The 20,719-nt window shown below is 44.6% G+C and overlaps 1 protein-coding gene across 6 annotated transcripts in view; it reads left to right on the plus strand.

The window, feature by feature from the left end:
- Positions 1-20,719, plus strand: part of LOC144147054 (uncharacterized) — a 148,167-nt gene that overhangs the window by 45,109 nt on the left and 82,339 nt on the right. For all 6 annotated transcript variants that reach the window (XM_077679083.1, XM_077679082.1, XM_077679084.1 and 3 more), the window contains 3 exons: positions 1,870-2,000; positions 10,629-10,736; positions 20,186-20,290. In XM_077679083.1, coding sequence (XP_077535209.1) covers positions 1,870-2,000; positions 10,629-10,736; positions 20,186-20,290 — 344 coding nt within the window. The remainder of the gene's footprint in view (positions 1-1,869; positions 2,001-10,628; positions 10,737-20,185; positions 20,291-20,719) is intronic.

Genomic DNA, 20,719 nt, shown 5'->3' on the forward strand with positions numbered 1-20,719 from the left:
CTCTCTTGTCAACGAAGTGTAGCTTCCTCGTCCCTTTTCCGTTTTCACTCGGTAAACGTTTATTGAGTTAAGTAGCGAGTTTTGACGATTTTTGTACTTTGTAAAGGACCTCGCCAGTGTTTTCAATGGTAAACCGCATTACATTTTATGTTCTTGACGCTTTCCGCACCAAAAAACGCCAAGCGCGCAGATTGTCGCAATGAAAGGCTGGTGCCTAACTGAGTTATACACTTGCAGACTTATTCGTAATCGACGAGGGTAAACTGATGGCCTTGAAATGTTACCTTTGGAGGATACACAGCTTGAATGCAGGAATAACATTGCACTAAAACAATCCTATATTCTGCCCGTAAAAACTGAGAAAAAAGGTTAAACGTGCTTTCCACAACACGTACACATATTTTATCCGCGGAACATTAGTGAAGTAAAGAGCACTTTGGGCTTAGCTGATTGTGCTAGAAACAATCACATACATAAATGAGAATCTTTAAAAATTTCATCCGTGTCCAGTATAAAGAAGCAAAGGATCGCCTAAATGACTTCTTCAAGCTCCGTGCTAAATCTTAGCAGCGTAGCTCCATAAATATACTTTTGATTTAGTAAACATCTTTCCAAGTTTAAAACACTAGCATCGAATTTAAACTTTGAGTCTGGAATCTCAAAGTGCCTGTCATGCGGCTAAACTTGTTATAATTATTTCCGGCACCAGTTATAGGTTTGCTGGACTCACACCCAATAACACCGATAAAAATTATTTATGGTTTTAAAATTTTTACTTAACTAGGAGGAGTAAATTAAAATTTTTTGGAAACATCATCGTAGCCCGCTCTTAAACCTATGCGTATAGTGACCTAACCATTCACCCGTGCATTTTTTTCCTTAACAAAAACGCTGACTGATACAATTTTTGTTCAACAAAAAATGGTGCAAAAAAGTGAAGAGTGCTGTCCTCAAATCGTTATATATATTGTGCTGTTAAAGTTTTCAGAGAGGTAAGATAAAATACTTTATTTGAAGGTATTCATACCGTGGTTGGTGACGGCAGCGTACTGGTGTGCCGACCAGGCGCATAAACAGTACTCCGCAGCATAAATTGCATCACACGTGGGAAATGTGCATGGCGAGGCGGGACCAAATAATCGGGAAAAGGTCCAGTGGAGGAGCGTGGAATGTGGGAAGGGATGGATTTACAGAATGTGGGAATGATTTTGCGGTGTGGATTTACAAAGTGACGTGATGGCCTGGCCGACCACAAGTGTAGTAGGTGTGCTCAAGTTAGGATATGCACCACACAGCTGACAGTGGGGAGTTCCGGTTGTAGTCATGGTGTGGTGAATGATTTGGCAAAAAAGAAAGAGTAAGTGTTGTTTACTGGGGAACGTAAGTATCTTCGCAGATAGTAAAATCACAAATGAGAGTGGAATGGTTACTGGGAAAAATGAGCAAGTCCTGAGTATATTGTCTCTGCCTCATTATCCCGAGTGACGTTCATGCAAAGAGTAAGTACATGTTTGTTTATTACACCACACAAGGGTGGCGTGGGCATCGCAATGCTGGATGCAGTGACCACGAATACACAGCAAAACGACTTCTTGCGTGCAATAATGGAACAAAAAGTTGCATCATTACAATATTGCAACATTACAATCATTAGAATATTGCAACATTACAAGCATTACAATACCAACCAAAACTTTCTGAGTTTGTTCCTGGCCATAACTTTTCCGAGATGACGAGGACTGAGGAACGCAAAAGTACACGGGCGCGTATTTTTACAGTCGAAAAACATTTTCATATTCAGGAAGAAAGCAGTAGTTTCGGAATTACAAGTGAGAAAAACGGCCCCAATTTTTGCAACCCCTGTCCTAGGGCGGAGGCATGAAAGGTGTCCTGGACTCAGAATCAACAAATTCCGGCCTGGCGACTACGTGGCCATTGCGTCCAGAACGGAGATCTCGAGGATTCATGTCCATGGTTCAAGATACTTTGACACGTCATCGGTGAGCACAACGTTATTAAGTGCAGACTATGTCGGTAATTTTGTTACAAAGTATCAGCTGGATTCAGTCAATTTGCTAGCACCAAACAGGGTAGACTTTATTTGGTTTCAGTGGCGTTTGCTTCTTTTTTGTGTGCACTTAATAAAGCAAAGTTGACTAAGCAGCAGCCTTCATGCGATGTCATTGAGCTGTAAGAGGGCTTGAGTTTTCGCTGTGCGAGAGTCTCGCTGCAGTAAAAACTAGAGCCGACAAAATGGGTAGTGGCAACCTTGCCAACATAAATAATAAAATTTAAACACTGTAGTAGCAATGGCCTATTGCTATTCAATAATAAACCCATGCTTAAACAGGCTTCTCCGCAGAAAGTTTTATCTTCGTGTTTGAGCCATGAAGAAACTTTTATCTCCATGGCTAGGACAGTGCTGCGATATACGAAAACACAGGCAATTTTGTGAAAACCAGAAGGTACGTCACAGAAGGTCAAGTGTGGCAGCGCCTTGTTTGTAAGTAATACGCTCTGCAAAATACGTTCAGCAGCTACCCAATAGGTGTACGTAGACAAAACGCTGTCGCCGGCGGCGAACCCTTATATTATTTTTCCGGAACAATTGCGCACTGACCTTCCCCGTGTCTGCAAGTGGCTCCCGCTTCTCTAGAATAAAGTGTCTAGCAAAAACCACTAATCCACCGCTCTCAACAACTGAAGCAGTTGTTTGGAAGACCTGAACATTGCTCACCTGCGGGAAATGTTTTGGAGTGAAAAATGTTCAAAAACAAAACCGGTAATATTGTATTTTAAGTCAATAGCTTTAGTTCGGTCATGCAAGGTGTTTTAAACTTTTTCTGCGGCACCAGTATTCACTGAATATCAAAGAAATTTGTGTGCACCTAGGATATAAGGTTCTTATCGATGTTTTATCACGCGGATGACGCCTTCAATCGCTCAAGTAGCAATGCAAGAGGCATGAAATTGAAGTTCATGAAATGAAGCTCCCGATACAGAGTGGCCTTTTCTGCCACAATAGTTCGGTTGCTGTTGGAAGCTCGAAATAGAATGCTTCAACGCTGGAAATATTAGACGGTGGGCACCAAAACACAAACTCATTAAATTTGATCGAAATCAGTCCTGACGAAGGTAGCTTACAGTGAATGTGGTATTGCTGTTCTCTGTAAACCCATTCGTACAGTCTCAACGGAAAAAGATTGACACAAGTGATTCATGACTAGAGCGGAATGATCGTGGCAGGCGGCGCGATTGTCATTTAGCGCTCCTACAGCGACAGCGCAAGGCACATTCCATTTTCTTAAGAAGGGGTGGTCGGCGCTAAGCACTCCCACAAACTGCTTGCAACTTATGTCGTGTGTCGTTCTGATAAAAATTATTCGAACCACACCTGGTTTTCAACTCTTGCTTTCCTGTGACGTAAGCACTGCCACCCACTGCTTTTGACAGTGCGTCGTCCAGAAAATATTTGCCGGTAAGGTAGCTGGCAGCTCTGGAAAAAAAAAAGAAATCATGTGCATAGGCATGTCTGTCGATAAGGAATGCACAAGCGTTTATGCAAGATGTGGGCTTTCGAATGGGCCGACAGCAGGATGGGCTGCTTTCTGCCAGCCACCCCTTCTTGGAAAATGGAACGTGCTTGCCACTCTCGCTATCGGCGCGCTGGGCAACGATTGCGCCACGTGTCGAGATTTTTCGGCTCCAGTCATGAATCACTTGTGCCAATCTTTTTCCGTTGAGACTGTACGTAAAAGAAGCGGCGGTTTTTTTTTCATTTTTTTCTAGCAACCAAGATGTCGTCAAAGCGACTGGCTGTGTGGGCCGGTTGGAGGGTTCTTCACCATCACTCAGGGGCTGTAGCAATAACGCTAGGTTGGTAGGTCCGACCACTAAAGTGTTAGATAGGAGAAAGACCCTGTGGTGCTGGCGCATTGTTGAAGTATCCAGAAGGTAAAAACGCGTAAAGTTGTGTGCTTTGGTAGTTAAAACAGGTGGCAGGAAACTGAGTCTCCTTGAGCCCATTATTCCCACCTAGATGCACACCACAAATTCCTGGTAGTGAAGCATTGTTGACTTTGTTAGAATACAGCTAGAAAGAATCGTCGGATTTTATGATGCAATTACTACGTTTTTGCCCTTGTCTTGAAAAACAAGCCTGACATTGCGTCAAACATCACGCTGCTTCGCAGTTTTATAACCCTAAAAAAAGTGATGACCAGGGACTAGCTCCCTGCGTTTGTGAGATAATTCTGGTTATACATATAAATACGATATACATATAAACATTGGGCGACATTATGATACGTAGTCCGAAAGTAACAATCGTGCCGAATACCTGAGAAGCTAAACTAGATAGGTACAATCACTATCAAAAGGCTTTTTGGGACGCGAAGAGCACTGACTCACTAGCGAAGCATATGGCTTCCCTGGTGTGGTAGTTTGCCCTGCCTTTTATGATTGACCGATACAAATCTCGGCCATTGGTCCCCAGCAGCTGTAGAGGACCCGATTATAGCTCACGCCAGCTATAGCACAGGGTGCTAAAAATCTGTTTCTTTTCGTGGCCGCGGCGGTACCTTTTCTGATGAAGGCAAAAAGCGAGAACGATCGTGTGTTGGAGATTTCGGCGTACGTGAGAGATCCCCAGGTGGTCAAAATTAATCCGTAGCCTCCCACTACGACGTGTCTCAACGCCAGGGACGCGTCGGCGCGTTAAACACCAGAATCAATCAATCAATTATAAGAATCTGTGGGTCCGGGCCAGCTGTTTTTCGAACAGAACATTAGAAACATTCCATGCGCCTACCCTGCCTAGCGAAGGAAGCCTCGATGTGCTATTAGAAGAGCTCTCGGAGATTAAGTGCGATATCTTGGCCCTAAGTAAGCTTAGAAGAACAGGAGAAGTCTTTATGAGGTTGACTAGCGGGCATATGCTGTGCTTCAGAGCACCTCAGGAAAAGAAACAGCACGGGTGAGGTTCTCAATTTCTATGGAGATAGCAGGAAACGCGGAGAAGTTCTTGCATACTAAAAAAAGGCCGGAGTTGTTGTGATCAAGCTAAACAAGCGATACATGTGCAAGACAGTACAAGCGTACGCACCAAAAGCGAGCTACGATGATGAGGCCATAGATAGTTCCTACAAAGATGCTGAGTCAACAAAGAATATGGAGACAACACAATTCACGCTTCTCATGGGAGGTATTAACACGAATGCAGGCGGAAAAGTGTGGAGAAAATGGTCAGTGTTAAACTGTGGAATAGACATCGAACATGCCAGCACTGGCTACATTGGCAGAAAAAATAACCTCAAGTCATCGAACACATCTGTGTACAAAGGAATGAATAGGAAATGATCATAAAAATTCCCTACGCAACAACAAAAAAATAAAATTGAGTCGATTTTATGTGACAACGAAGGTATTGTGCAGGGCGTAGAGGAGCTAGGTAACATTTAGGCAGTGAGCATAGGATGGTTAGCTGCAAAGTAAGGCTGAATCTCAAAAGGATGAGAAAAAAACTCGCGACAATAAACATAACAAACAGTCAGTCACAGTCAGGGCGCAGCTATGTGAACTAACCATTCAAAAGAAATTCGCGCTTTGAAACGGGGAAAATAATTCTGTAGAGCGGGTAAATAAAAACCTAACAAGGTAATTACGGAAAAAGCAGCTGCTGTGGGAGAGGCAGCGTGCGAGAAACAAACAGTAATAATAACTCAGAAAATGAAGGAATGTATTGCAAAACTTAAGAACATGAAATTGTCAAATATCACACGTCAACTTATATTAACCGAGCTCGGGAAATTGATTACCAGAGGTAAAACGAACGACATTTGGGCGTACAACATTGTGGCGATCGAGGAAACTGAATGAAGTACCCCAGCCAGAAAGCTTCGCCGTGGGGCTAAACATATTTATGAATAAATCTAATGTAAGGACAAATAAACATGTTGCATGCGGTCCCTCCAGAACGGAGACAACGAAACGCTCGACCAAGTAGAAGAATATATCTACAGTGGCCATTGCTGATCCCAACCACGAGAAAGAAACCATACGCAGAATAGAAATAAATAACTGTGCATTCGGCAAGCGCTAAATATAACTGAGCCTACGCTCCCTCTATCCCTAAAAACGATGGTATACAACCAATGCGGGCTGAAGCTGATGAAGCATGGAGCGGAAACTTGGAGTTATATGAACGAACTTGAAAGCAAACTTAGAGCGGCCCTGCAAACCATCCTTTGAATAATGATACGACTAGCACTTAGAGACTAAAAACGAGCCTTGTGGACCAGGTTGCAAGCTCAACTAGAAGCTGCCATAGTTCAAATGGAGCAAAAGCAATGGACGTCTGCTGCCAATGTAGGGAAATGAACTGACAACAGGTGAACCATGAGGGTAACAGGGCAGATGCCGCCAGACGGCAAAAGAAGAAGACCCTTCACTATACGGCGCGAGAAAAAAACTAAATTCAGAGTCAAAAAATGGACTCTTGCAGTCCAGCGCAGGAGCGCGTGGAGGTTATTGGGACGCGCCTAGCGTCTTGCCGTAGTCCTAAATATGCTGTTGTGGATGATGATGGTGAAATAAAATATTTTGGGGTCTCGGGCTGTTGCCATTCGATTGACGCGCCGGAATAGGACACCAATTTAATGCGGGAAGGGCTGTTCAAAACTGCCGAAAACGCTGACATGGCTCGTACGTGTCCATACTACTTACCACAAAACAAAACCTCGGGCGCAGTTTATGCAAACCTAAACTACATTACAGAGAGTACCGACATTTATTTTATTGCCAATACATGTTTTATTGAATTCACTATAGCAAAAGAAAAACAAATCTGCATGTTAAGACTGGCGTAAACGCGAGTTGCATAAAAGCAAAAAAAAAAAAACGTGTAAGTGAGGGATGTTTCAAGCGCAGCAAAACACTAAAGCTAAACAATGACGTGAGGTATCCATACAGAGTTCGAGCACAGGCTGTGGAAATGGCGAAAATTAAGACGAAGAAATCTCTGTTGCTTTGAATATGCCATGAGGGAAAGTATGTAAGGGGTGGCAAGAAAAGAAAGAAGGGACATCCGAGTAGCAGCGCAGTAAAACAATATTGTCTTTCAACGTTTTTTTTTGCAGAGAAGGAAGCATATACGTGGTCAATTTATCCGTATTGTGCGTTTTAATTTGTAAGGCATGGAGAAGTTTTTAGGCAACATAAAACACTTGGGGAACATCACTTGTTGTCAACTTTTATCCAGTTGAACCAATTCGCCGCATTGCTACTAAGCAGAAATGTTTGCCCTTCCAATTCTTCTAAACAAATCCTCATTGCCATTTGTAAACTAAACCGTTTCTATTCTGGGCAGTGTTCACCTCCCGCTTTAGGCACAATGTAAAATTCTCCCTGAACAGCGAAGTACTAAGGAACGGTTATTCAGGGTTTTTGGGTAATTCCGCCAAAGACATGGAAGGTATGAATCCTGATGGAGACATCGAAGTGCATTTTTGTACCTAGGTTAAGGTTCCGGTAATGGGATGCTGAAAGACTACTCCGGAGAGAGGCTTTTGTATTAAATCCTATACCGCTGTAGTGTTCAGAAACTATGTGCGTAATACTCTGTATGCGCATGATTTCCAGGTCATCCTTGAATGTGCCCCGTGTAGCCTTCATTTACATGGCTTTAGCTTACTGCAGACTTTTCGAACACACTTGAAAGTGTTGTCTCTCGAGCATGAATGATCGATTCTTGTTTCTACCAGGTACTGAGATACTAGGCACAGTTTTTGGTTTGTGGTCTGTTGTGGTCACATGATACCAAAGGCTAGAATGTCTTACGGTTATTGTCTTATGTACAATCTAAACTCTTTAAAAGGGGCAACGCGGTGCAGTGTTTTAAATGCGGAGCATTTCTTAGGCTCGCCTGGTCCTGCGTCGTTGTTGGCGGCGCCGTCCACACGCTCACTGCGCATGCGCAACTATCCTCCTTACACCCACAGCTTCGCGATACTACACTATAAAAAAGAAATAGTTAGCGGCGCCCGGTTTCGATCCAACGACTCTCTGACCGCAACGGGAGGTACGCGGTGCTCTACCCACTACGCTACAAATCCGGGGCAGGAGCAAATGCTACGAACGCGCCTTATGTCCTTGACTCATTGAAACTACGTCAAGAAGCCACTGATACAACGAAGGCACGCGAAGCTGAACGTCAACGGAAACGACGAACTGACAACTTTAGAGGGGGGTCTGAATTTCCCGTGGGAAAGCTGTGGCGGGAAGCGCCACGCGCCTTGAAGCTCAACCAGCCCCGTCCGCAGCGCCTCTGATGCTGATTGTGGCAGGATGCCCCTAGGGATTGCCCAACCAAAGAATCCATCACGAGATAGCTTCGCGCTCAACCACCGTCGTCATCTTCCCGTAGGGGAACCACCGAAGAAGAAGCTCAACCAGCCCCGTCCGCAGCGCCTCTGATGCTGATTGTGGCAGGATGCCCCTAGGGATTGCCCAACCAAAGAATCCATCCCGAGATAGGTTCGCGCTCAACCACCGTCGTCATCTTCCCGTAGGGGAACCACCGAAGAAGAACGAGAAGACAAAGCTGTTAAGAGGAGGGCGTGTACAGTGCACCAATGTCAACAACCTTTACCTTACCAAAGCTGACGGAGACTACCGATTCTACCACAGAGACAACATCGACAAGAGCATGATGGACGAGTTTCGGCGCCTCGAGAACCACCGCCTACTCACCGTAACACAACAGCACTTGCGTGCCTTTGCCACCGGTGTGGACCCGGACGCGGAATTCCCTCTGGCGCTAGTAAAAACCAGATCACTGAACATAACGGCAACACAATGGAACCACACGGAACCGCCACGATGCTTCGCATCCTCATCAAGGTTCCCCACGGGAAGATGGTGTAATTTTTTTTAAATATCCTCACAAAGTACTAGTAATTGAACGCTGTTCAACACTTCGAGTGCCCAGTAAACTATTTTTTGCTACTGTTGTTACCCGAAGCATTTGATTTCGTCGGTCCCGGAAGAGATTTTCAGTAGTAAGAAACATACTATATTGAATGCGCAACCGCAAACCCTGAACAAAGATCAAGAAAAACGTGGTTGTTGTCCATGTTTTCTGCTGTCGGGAACTTTCGAACTCTGACCCAAAAAACTATATTGCGGGTATTGCAAATCGGAACTTGTAAGTTCATTGTATCGACTAGCGTTTATTAACGAACCCGCGCATTACTTGCGGGAATTAACGATAACGGACACACCAAGACATCCCCTCATGACCGCTTGTGGAATGAAACCATACTATAAATAACAGGGCAGAGGGAATGTGGACATCCAGTGCGACGCCACATTTTTGAACCACAGTTTCGTAGTTACCATGGAATTGGAACACGTGTGCGAATTGCCAGTTTTGAAAAAATCAAGCGGCTGCGATTGGAACTGGGCGCCTCATCAGCTTCCGTCACAAAGAAATTGGTCAAATCCCGATCTAGCTAAGTCACCGGGAACTGCGAAATATTTTGTTAAATCCAGAACTTCGTAAAATCTGGGCTATTACTTTCAAAGCAGTTGATTCTATGAATTCGATGTCTAAAGGGAGGCGCATACCACCAGCTATACCGTGACGTCGTTGTTGCGGCGGCTGCGGTGATCGCTTGCCGATAATTTGGCAATGCGCTAAAGCCTGTGGTGAACATGACAACAATAAAACGCTGGGGGCTCTGGAGGAAACGAATTTATTTCATGGTAAAAAAGCCAATAATCTTCTCCAGTGTGCGCTTTCTTAGCAGGTGGCGGACCGACTTTTCGTAGCATACAAGCGCGTTTTATCCGACCTCGGTACCTTCGTGATGAGCCCCAGCAAAGTGCCTGAGCCATTAGCGTCCATCATCTGGCATGAAGCGGGCACTGGAGCTTCAGCAAGAATTGGGTGGTCAGCACCCTCTAACACTAACACCCCATGTGCGCTGGAGTGTAGCTGTACAGCTTCTTCATCGTTCAAAATCTCCGTCGTATCGGTGTCTGCGTCGGCGGTGGACAGCCGTGGAAGCTCGAATGTGCTGGCAAATCGTTAAGCCGACGAAGCGGTTCCTAGAAATTGGGCGGGATTGCTTTTCCTTGCTCGTGTTGACGGTTTGCAGAACTGGAAATATTTCGTTAAATAGTTAATGGCGCTGAATCTATTTCGTTATTTCAAGTTCGAATTTGTTCGTAAGATTGAGTTTTTAATTGTATTTGACTCTGAGCAGGGCACGTGTCCAGAAGTTGTGATTAGTGAGGCTTCACTTTAATATTTCATTTTTTATATTTTGTTTCTGGCCTTTTCTTTGCAGGCGCTGCTCATATATATGCAAGTTTCTGGTGAAATAAATCAGTTTCAAATCAGCACCATGTTCTTCCCTTCGTTCTTCCTCGTATCGGTGTGTGCACCGAAGAGCGAAATAAAACGTAGCTGGTGCACTCAGCTGCTGCTCTCTCGCTTAAATACTTTCCGCCGTGCGTGTCACCGCAAGCTCAATTCTTGGCTTTACGACATATGCTTCATGTTGTTTATAAAGCTGTTTTTTAACTGTTTTGAAACAAGGCTTGGTGGCTTCTTGTTTGTTTTTCAGTGTTTTGAAACAATTGGCACAGTTGAAAAAGTCACCGCAACCTCGAATGTTGAGGTCATATTTGGAGAAAACATCGCGTGCACAATCGAAGCTGATGCACTTGTCAAGGTAAGGTGCCACTTGGTGTTTTGATGTGCTTACGTTGCGTCCGATATGAAGGAAACACTTCGCGCTATACCAACTACTTGCATTACGGCAAAGGCATATTTCGGTTCATTGCTTGCCGCGGAGCCGCTTTGCAGATGGAGGCGAAAAGCAAAAATTCCCGTCTGTTTTGAGATTTCGGCGCACGTTAGAGATCCACAAAGCGTGAAAATTAATTCACAGCCCTCTACTACGCCACGTCTCATCGCCTGTATAGCGTGGGCGTGTTTAACCTTTCAATCAATCAATCAATCAATCAATGCCTCAGTTCAATATTCACCGCACCAGATAGACTGAAACAGACGGCAGAGGGCTGATGACTTGCACAAAGACGCCGCGCGGCAGTCCACTGCCACCCGCGCAGAGGCCAAGCGTAAGCGGCCACACATTTTCAGCCCCACCTTTTTAAGTGTGAATACACTTTATAAGCGACCCCAAACCATCCACCGCCGGCGTCGGCGGCGTCGGCGGCGTCCGCAGCGCTCTTTAAAGAAGAAACAGCGTCCGGCGCCAGGTTTCGATCCGAGGACTTTGCGGGCCGCAGCCCGACGCTCTACCGAATAAGCCACGGACGCGACGCTGATATCGGTGCCAGAACGCGCCTTATATCTTTAACGCACTCAAACTACGTCGTCAGCGGCGTGCGTTGGCGACTCAGCGGCGTTATAGCGGCTTGATAACTGCGTGGTGTACACGTGATACTACAAACCCGATGGAAGAGATGGAAGAGAAGGCGGTGAGGCGGTGGGCTGCAAGGCGGTGGGCTGCAAGCGCCACAAGCGGGCCGACAACCGTGCATTCGCACTTTCACATTCTCCCCCTCGGGGAAATGCGGGGGAATTTTTTGCAGTTACTGCTGTGATGGTACTCCGGGGAACACAGTTTTCGTCTACGACATCTTCCTCGGCGATGAAGAAATTCTTGTTCTTGGGCTTCTTGCCACATACTTGCGGAAGCCAACACTCGTACTGATTTATTAAGGCGTAGAATTTTTTGCTCAGTACCCCGACAGCCAGGATCGTGTAACGCCCTGCCTTTCCACAATAATGCATATTTGGCGAAAGTTCCACCTGTAATCGTTATATCATAAGTGGAGATAATTGGTTGGACGAAATTTTGCACAAATAAAAAAATAAGAAAAATATTTAAAAATTATGGAAAAAAGCACGACGTATACCTCATGGCAAATCCACAATAATGCACATTTCGCAGAAGTTTCACCCGTAATCGTTATAGTAACTTTTATGAGATAATTGGTCTAACTAAACTTTGGAAAACTAAAAATTAAAAAAATATAAATGGAAAATGGCGAACCGTGTAACGCGCTGCATTCGCACAATAATGCTAATTTCATAGAAGTTATAATACAATCCTTATAATAACGTCAATGAAGATTATTACCCGCCGCGGTGGCTCAGTGGCTAAGGCATTGCGCTGCTGAGCAAGAGGTCGCGGGTTCGATTCCCGGCCGCGGTGGCCGCTTTTCTGATGGAGGCGAAAAACAAAAACGCCCGTGTGTACGAGATTTCGGCGCACGATAAAGATCCCCAGGTGGTCAAAATTAATCCGGAGCCCTCCACTACGGCGCGCCTCATCGCCTGCGTTGCGTCGGCGCGTTAAACCCAACAATCAAATCAATGAAGATTATTGGCCGGACGGAATTTTGAAAAACTGAAAAATAACAAAAATATTAAAAATGACGGAAAATTACAACCGTATAACACATGGCATTTCCACAATAATGCAGGTATCGCATAAGTTTAGCCTGTAATGCTTATAATAGCATGAATAGAGACAAATGGTCGTACAAATTTTGAAAAACTAAAAACAAAGAAAAATGTAATAAAATTACGTAAAATCACCAAACGCATGGTATTTCCACGATAATGCAGATTTCGCGAACATTCCACCTGTAATCGTTATCATCGCTAGATGAAGATAATCTGTCGAACAAAATTTTTAAAAACTTTAAACATCAGAAAAATAGAAAATAATTATTGAAAATGACAAAACGGGTAACACCCTGCATTTCCACAATAATGCAGATTTCGGGAAAGTTCCACCTGTAGTCGTTATAGCGTAAATGAGGTAATTTGAAGACGGAAATTTTGCTGCACTACCAAAACAAGAAAAATATTTAACAAAACGAAAATGCAGACCTATCTAACGCCCTGCAGTTCCACAATAATGCAGAGTTTACGACAATTCCACTCCTGGTCGTTAAAATAGCCTAAATTGAGATAATTTGTCGGCAGAAAATATACAAAACCCCAAAAAGTTGCTGCAAAAAACTCAAACCACAAGACAAGTGGCACAAGAATGCTGCACATTATTAGATAATTCTCCGAATTTTTGAAAATATTTGCATTGTGGTGCGCTTCCAGCAGGAAACGGTAATTGCAGTCCCGACAGTGGTTGAGGGACATGAAATACATGCACCGCCCCACCCCCTTGCCCCCCGTTGATGTGTTTATTTCTCCTTAACCACGGCGTATTGGAGAGGAGATTATTTAGGCAAAACGGTAAGACAGCGTCTTACCCAGCCATTGGGTATTTCAAAGGTCGCATTGACCAATTAAGTATGCTGCCCTCCACACAATAGAAACGAAGAGATAAATTCACACGTAAGATTCCGGGAATTTGACTTTCCAGTTGTGATTTAATCCAGTGAATGTCTGCGCAAACTTTGCGTGAATCATTGAATGTCTGGAGCGTACTTGCTGAACATTACATCACTAAAATGTGGGGCGTAAGTTAATGCAGGTGACCGCTAAGACAGCAATGCTCTGTTAACATCTTCGTAAATTACCTTTTGGCAGTAATTATAAATCCAGCTTTCCTTCCCTTTTTCTCCAGTTATCCTCACAGTTGATTCCTTAATAGCCAACACCTGCGTCTTCTCATATCGTAGGGTTCCTCCGCCAAAAAACGAACTCCAAACCAAAAACTTTGATTTACTTGTGGAGGAGACGAGGCTTGTTTTCTGCGGAGTTAAAATCCACCAAACGTAAGAGTATCTGTTCGGTGAACTTTGTTCATAAGTTCAAAATTAATAAGTGTTTGGTGATAAGCCAAGAGATCATCCCGATACGCACACAAGAAAGTAGACACACTCAATAGCATAAAGGAACACTACAGCTCACGAATACACAAGAAAGGATGTACAAATGAAGTATGAAACCCTATCAAAAAGAAAAGAAAAAATAATTAGTGCCACAAGGGTTATTCTTTGGCGCTCTTTGCCCTCAGTCGGCCTTGCGCCATAAAAATTCAAACATCATCATCATGAGAAATAATTAGGACAAGTAGTTGACAAAAAGAGTGAAACCAATGATTCACGGCCTGTTCACAGGAATCAGGCGAAGGAGAAATCATTACCGAGAGTGCAAACAAAAACGAAATGGGGTGGTTTACTTCGAACCATAATTCGTGGCACAAGTACAACGACCTATATAAAACTACTGGTCCCAAGAAAGCACTTGGGTGGTTTTCTTTTCAAAATGAGTGAAATACACAAACGAAAGCGAGGTCACGCAAAACTCTACTGACGAGACAAACTCGGCAACGTTCCCCTAGAAAAAAACGTGGAAAGAAAATAGGTCAAATAACGCCCTGCAAACCGACAGGGAGATCATATTCGGTATCAAAAATTGCCAACATCATACTGCGGCATTGATAAAAATGGGCCACATCCATTTGCCCGAAGGGTGTTTACTTTAGACGTGACTGTTTGGACTGTTTCGTGGGTGCTTTCAGAAGTTTTCTTTTAGAAATCTGGCCTAATACGAATTCAGACTGCAATTGGGAGATCGGCCAACGATCTGTCGCCAGATATTGACGACAAATTTAAAAGGAAAAAGTAAACTATATGAAAGTCAGAAATGTGACAGAATTATTTTCTCCCGTCTCGGCCGTCCCTGCACAGTAAATTGTGTTCTTTCCATTTCTTCTTCCATATTTACCATTTTAGTATATAAATAAATATCCGCCGCTGACAAACTCTGGCAACTTCCCTAACCCCCCCCCCCCCTCCACCATTCTGTCGGTATAAGCCAATTCATTAGGTTAACAAGGATATAGCAGCTTTCTTGTGAAGGGTTTTGAAAATGAAAGTGTCTAGCGTTCCGTCCAGACGGAACGCTAAAAACTGCTAAAGTTCCGTCCAGACTGAATGCCAAATCAAAACCAGCCGATTAGCCACCATTTCTCGTCCTGAGATTTGGTGTAGCGGTTCCGCCGCTGTCTACGGACGCTGCAGTCCCTGGTTCGATTCGTGAAACTTTTTTTTTTCTGTCGTGGTTAGCGTTTTGTAATAAATATACTTCACGCCCGCTTTGAAATTCACGCGATGGGCGCAGTCGGTCTTGGTTTTTTACTCAAGCGGCCGAACCACTCCCGCTCACTGGAGCCAAGGGCGACGTAGCCATCGCCAGTTACGCCCGATCTCCTGTAATTATTACCAGTGATTAATAATTAACAGTGACTCTGGCTAGTCAGTGAGCGGAAGCGGTTTGGCCGGTTAGGTTAAAATCAAGACCGACTGCTCTCGCTGAAAGATTGTGAAGCGGGCGTCGGGTGGCGGCTTTGAGATCCGTACGCATCTGTCTCATCTGTACTTATTAATAATGATTAATAATTATTAGTGATTCTGGCTAGTCAGTGAGCGGTAGCGGTTTGGCCGGTTAGGTAAAAATCAAGAAAGACTGTTCTCAACGCGAGTTGTGTTTCCTCTGGACGGAACTTTAGTGACAGTTGCCGTTCCGTCTGGACGGAACGCTAGAAACAGCCTTTGAAAATTCATGGCAAGGAAATTAAAAGCTTGCTTCGCGATTGCCTTAAGGCGGGCCCAAGAAAATGATCCTGTGGAAGAATTCGAAGTGAGCTGCTAATGCTGCCATGAAGACTCACCTGCCCTGCTCATAGCATTGTTTTAGCCTTCATAAAGCCCTCTTCATTATGTCTAATAGCTTTTACGCCAAAAATGCATTGTACGATTCTTAAAAGTCAATTTTCATAATGATTTCTAATGCCACATCAAATTCACTGTTTGGATTCCATACGAGCGAAATCCACAGTTATAATGCTAATTTTGCTCAAATTCACCCCATAATGATTAATTACTGGTGGCCCTAAATTTCCCCCAGGTGACATGTAAAACGTCCATTATAATAGTTTTGACAACGCTGCATGTTTCACCGATAACCAACATTCGCTTTTTTCTTAAATTTGATTTAGGTGGATTTGGCTCATTTCGAAGAAAAACTCCCGTAGGTCCTGTAACAAACATTCTCGTTTTTCTGGAATTCGCTTTTATTATACTTGACTAATTTTGAAAAACAACCTCCTCACCGGTTTGTGTTGAGTCAAACAGTGAAACAATCGAGCCCATTGTTATGAAATGCTAAACTATCACGTAGGCCGAAATTAAGGGAACACCTGTTTTGCTAAAGTACTGTTTTTCATTTTCTCAAAGCAATCAGTCAGTAAATTTTGATTTCACTAATCATCCGCTGGGAGGTTTAGGAAAACAACAGGAATGTGGTGTCCAAAGCGCCATCCCAGTTACGCTTATTTTGAGCTTGCAGCTGAAAGGAAAATATGTCCGGCATATAAAATTAAGATAAATACCTACGTTGACATTCCTGAGTCAGGATAGTAGGGATTTGGCCATTGCAATATTTGACAAAGAGCCTTAAGCTGTTAACATAATCACGTAGCAATGGGTGACGCAAATGCTAATAATTGCTTCTTGTTCGTTCACATAAAATACTTGGACGTAGAAGTATAGTGAAACCCAGCTGTTAGGTCCCAGCCGCTTACGACTACTCGCTTCTTACGACGGATTACCGCAGTCCCGACAAACTCCTCATAGAAAGATTACATTAAAAGTCCCGATGATATGACGCTCGGGTGCAGGCGGCCAGCTTCATACGACAAACACTGGCGCGGATAAACCGGCATTTTTTCGATACTTTACACCACTTCGCCCCCCCGCCCCGACCTCCTTCATCGTTTTTCTTGTTGAGCAAAGGTCCGTAGGCGAGCCAAACCACTTGCTCAACGGGCGCTAGCAGGCAGGCGGGTACTCGTGACAGGAGTTAACGTGCGGCGGCCCCAGGCGGTAGCAGTACGCCAACGCTCCAACCGCGAGAAGTCGAAGATCATGTGGCAAAAGGTTCCTGAGTTTGTAGCGCCCGTCGAGCCGTCGACGAACGCGAAAACGCATGCGTCGCAACCTCACCGCAATCACTGAACACCCGTTTTCGCCGCCCGCTACATGCAAGCGTCTCCTTTTCACGACGCTCTCCCTGCCTCTATGAAAGCTCTCGGCTTATCAGCGCTTTTCGAAGCCGCGTAGCTACTGCGCTCCTGTCTTTGGTAGAGTAGCTGCTAAATTCACCCGTGCCCGCCGCAAAGGTATAGACTATGCCTTTGTGGGTGAATCGCTGGCCGCCGCAGCAAGTCACGGTAGCATGCCCGCGCTATTAGAGAGTTTTAGCTGATCGTTTTCGACGGTCCGCTCCGGTACCGGCGGCAAGCTCAGCGCAAACGAAGCCAATGCCGTCCGCCGCCAAACGCGGCACGCATGCGCAATGGCGCTCCCGCTCGCTTCCGCAGTGGAGCGGACCGTCAAAAACGTCGGATAAAACTCGCTATTATTATTGCCGCAACCCGGTTTACTCGCAAAGTTTGAATCATGTTATCTATTTCGCGTAGCTGAATATGGCGGAAAACGAAACCAGCTGTGTTGAGCACTTTGACCTAATAGCGGCAGCACGGGACCATTCAAAATTGGTCTCCACCATGCACGGGAATGTCGTTTTGTTTAAACTCCGCCTTGTATTATCGTTTGTTTTGCTTAAAGTTTCGCGCAGGTCTTTTCCCCTCTCAATTTCCTCCACCACATCGACCTTACCTCGCGGGCACAAGGCGTGGGGTTGGCGGGTTTTTTCGGATGCATAGGGGTCGGGGGGGCACAAAATAGGCTTTACTTTTTTTCAACTGGGAATTTCCCCTAAAGGTTCGCAAATCGCGCGAGAACGCGCTAAATATAGTAGTTAAACTAGTTCACTACCCTCCTTTCACGTGCGACCGTTTGCTAGGCCGGCATTTAACCGCACCCCTGTCGTACGACACCTCGGTCATGCGACGATTTCTCGCGTCGTATCGTATCATCGGGCTTTTACTGTAGCACCTTCCGTTTCCGGCTGGTGGAGAAAGGTTAGGTTGGCCGGCCGAAATAAAGCTGGTACAATTTAAATAAAACTACAGCTGAGCTCACATCAAATTATTTAGAACCTACCTAATTTCCTCAGCAATATGGAGCTAACGTAGAAGTTTTCAGCAAGTATCTCAAGATCCGTACGCAAAGAATTTTTGATTGAAGTCGGGTTCCGCAGTCGGATTCTTGGGTAATTCTTATCAGTGTAATTTTCAAAGCACAGTAGTCAATCTTACTGGGGTTATCTTGGCGAATGGCGGCTGCTCTGAGCGAAACAACAGCAGCCACTATTCACATGATGATATAAGGCCAGATACCTTGTTGCCAAAAGTGCATATTCCACCAAATTATAATTGAAACTTCTAACTATAGACGCCGGCTTAAATGCGCTAATGTGCTGCTGCAGTTTGTGATATCACTTCTGTCTGCTACTTTGGTGTCTATGGTAAAATAAATATTTATTGCCAAAACGTATGAGTTGTCGTTTTTGGAGGAGAAGCCTTGTCAGTCCTACAGCCAACGCCAGAAGCCGTCCGCGCAGCCAGGAAACTGTTATGAGTGGATGTTCCAGGCATCAGCTCATCATCCGTCTCTTCCTCTTCTGCGGGATGAGGCTGACGATGAACGAAACAGGAGTAGCGCTGCTACTTTTTCACAACTTCTGTTGGAGCAAGCATGAAGAGGAGCAGAATCTGCATAATCAAAGTATTTAATTGCCTGTGGCATCTATTATGGAGAACACTGCCGTATTAATGTAGGTTGGTTGGAACTCGCCGAAAGTGGAATTTACCTGCGGCTCTGTGGCACAAATAAGACAAAGAAATGGTGCGCAGTGTCACGCGAGACTGAGCAAATATACCGCCGCTGGGAACGGGGGACAGAAGTATGTACGGAGTTATGACGTTCTTGTCGATTCAAGTTCAGGTCGCCTGGAAGGGAAAATATGCGAGACAAATGCCTTCACATTCAACTACAGCAACAGCGTGTGCGAGACCGGTAGGATAACGGACAGGATCAGTGTAGATGGCTTCGACCCGGGTTGGTGGTGCGCCCTTGTTGAATCCAGGCACTGTTGGCGTGCAATTAGGGCAGCATAATTTTTCGGCAGCGAACAGGGGCTCTCATATACATTTTGCGTTGGGGAGGACTCTGATAGGCAACCTTGTGAAGGACGTGACGGCCGTTCTTCTTGAAGACTAGGCATTTAGGTTGGATAGAGTTGTCAGAACTCGTACATTATTCCTGTGTGTTGAGAAGCCAAGATGTAATACAGGAGCAGCTGATGTATATCTGAATAGTGAGACCGAGCACGAAATTTTATGCTAGGCATGGAGGATATTAGGTGTTTTTTTCGCCTCGAAGTGTGAAACCGTCATTATGTTTTGTTGTACCTTGAAACCCCCGAAGAGTATCGCGCTATCTTCAATAGTGCCGTTGATTAGTGATTAGTACCAAAGCCAGTAGGTTTTGGTACGTTAGCTTGTAACTTGATGAGAATAGCACGACAAATTTCATCTTGTATCAGTATTTGAGGAACCAGGATGGGGTTACTGAAGGAACGCCAAGATTGTTGATTTTTATAGTTGGTTATAGAGTGGGACCAAATGGTAGGTTTCAGAAGCTAGCAAGTGAGTGCAAAATGAGGACTGATATTTTTAAAGCGCGTGTTTGGCACCCTAAAGTGGGGTAGTAAATATCGTCGGTATACTTTCGCAAAGTGCGTGTGGCTGGTGGCGCGAAAGTTCCGCGTTGATATGCAGTGTAAGGTGGTCGGTATAATCAAGTGATAAAGTCCTGAAATGTGGTGGAAGAATTCAGGAAGGTCGACAGTAGCAATACCGAAAGTCAGGTTCAAATGACCTACTCCTGATGCGTAATATTTGGCTTGTATAAAATACCTAGGTATTTTTGTAAAGGTCTCAGGCAGAGGTTTCTTACGCGAAAAGGCATGGAGTGACGAGTGTATGTAACTAAGCACTAGGCAGTTGGTCTGTAGGATGTTTGGGTTGGCTTGGGGTATTTTATACTCTTTTTGCAGTGATGATTGCTGAACAATACCTGATCCGCAAATTTGATGTATTTAACAAGAAAATGTAGAGCAGGTTATCGTAAAGGGGTTAATTAAGGTATGGAACAGAATACTTGTACGCGTCGCAACTTTGCCTTTATTTATTATTTGTGATATCTGTAGGTACGGAATCTCTGGCGTGGAGACCTGGTGAAGCTCGTGGAGGATATTCGGGGCGACGGAAATGCTAAATTTACCAACGATGACATTTCCAAACAACAGACACAGGTGAGCCCCCAAAAAGGCTTTGCCTAATATAAATTACTTGAGCGAAACTTTTTGGCAAAGAATAGTTGAAATCCAGTACACCACAAAACTTGATCCCTACGTAAGTGACAAAAGACAAATAACGGGTTGACAAGCCTTATCCGTCCCAGCGTAAAACGGCAGAATGTTTGAAAAAAGGGATCACAAACGTCTGTGGTAGTGACTAGTAGTCTGACCACAGGGGCTGCCGTGAGAAGAATGAGTTATGGTGCTAAAGATAGTTATTCCCTGTTCTTAAAAAAGTTAAGAAAACCTTGTCCAGTCCCTCACAAGATGCGACCATACCGGAAGTTGCCTATTATATTTTGACGCACAAGAGACGGCTTCACAGACAGCTTTGTTAGCCCTGAAGTTTTACCCCCCAATGTACGTCATACGGGTCAAAGAAAT

Source organism: Haemaphysalis longicornis, unplaced genomic scaffold (genome assembly GCF_048455015.1).
Source record: "Haemaphysalis longicornis isolate Haplotype H1 unplaced genomic scaffold, Haemaphysalis longicornis Haplotype H1 scaffold_7, whole genome shotgun sequence".
NCBI classification, from domain to species: domain Eukaryota; kingdom Metazoa; phylum Arthropoda; class Arachnida; order Ixodida; family Ixodidae; genus Haemaphysalis; species Haemaphysalis longicornis.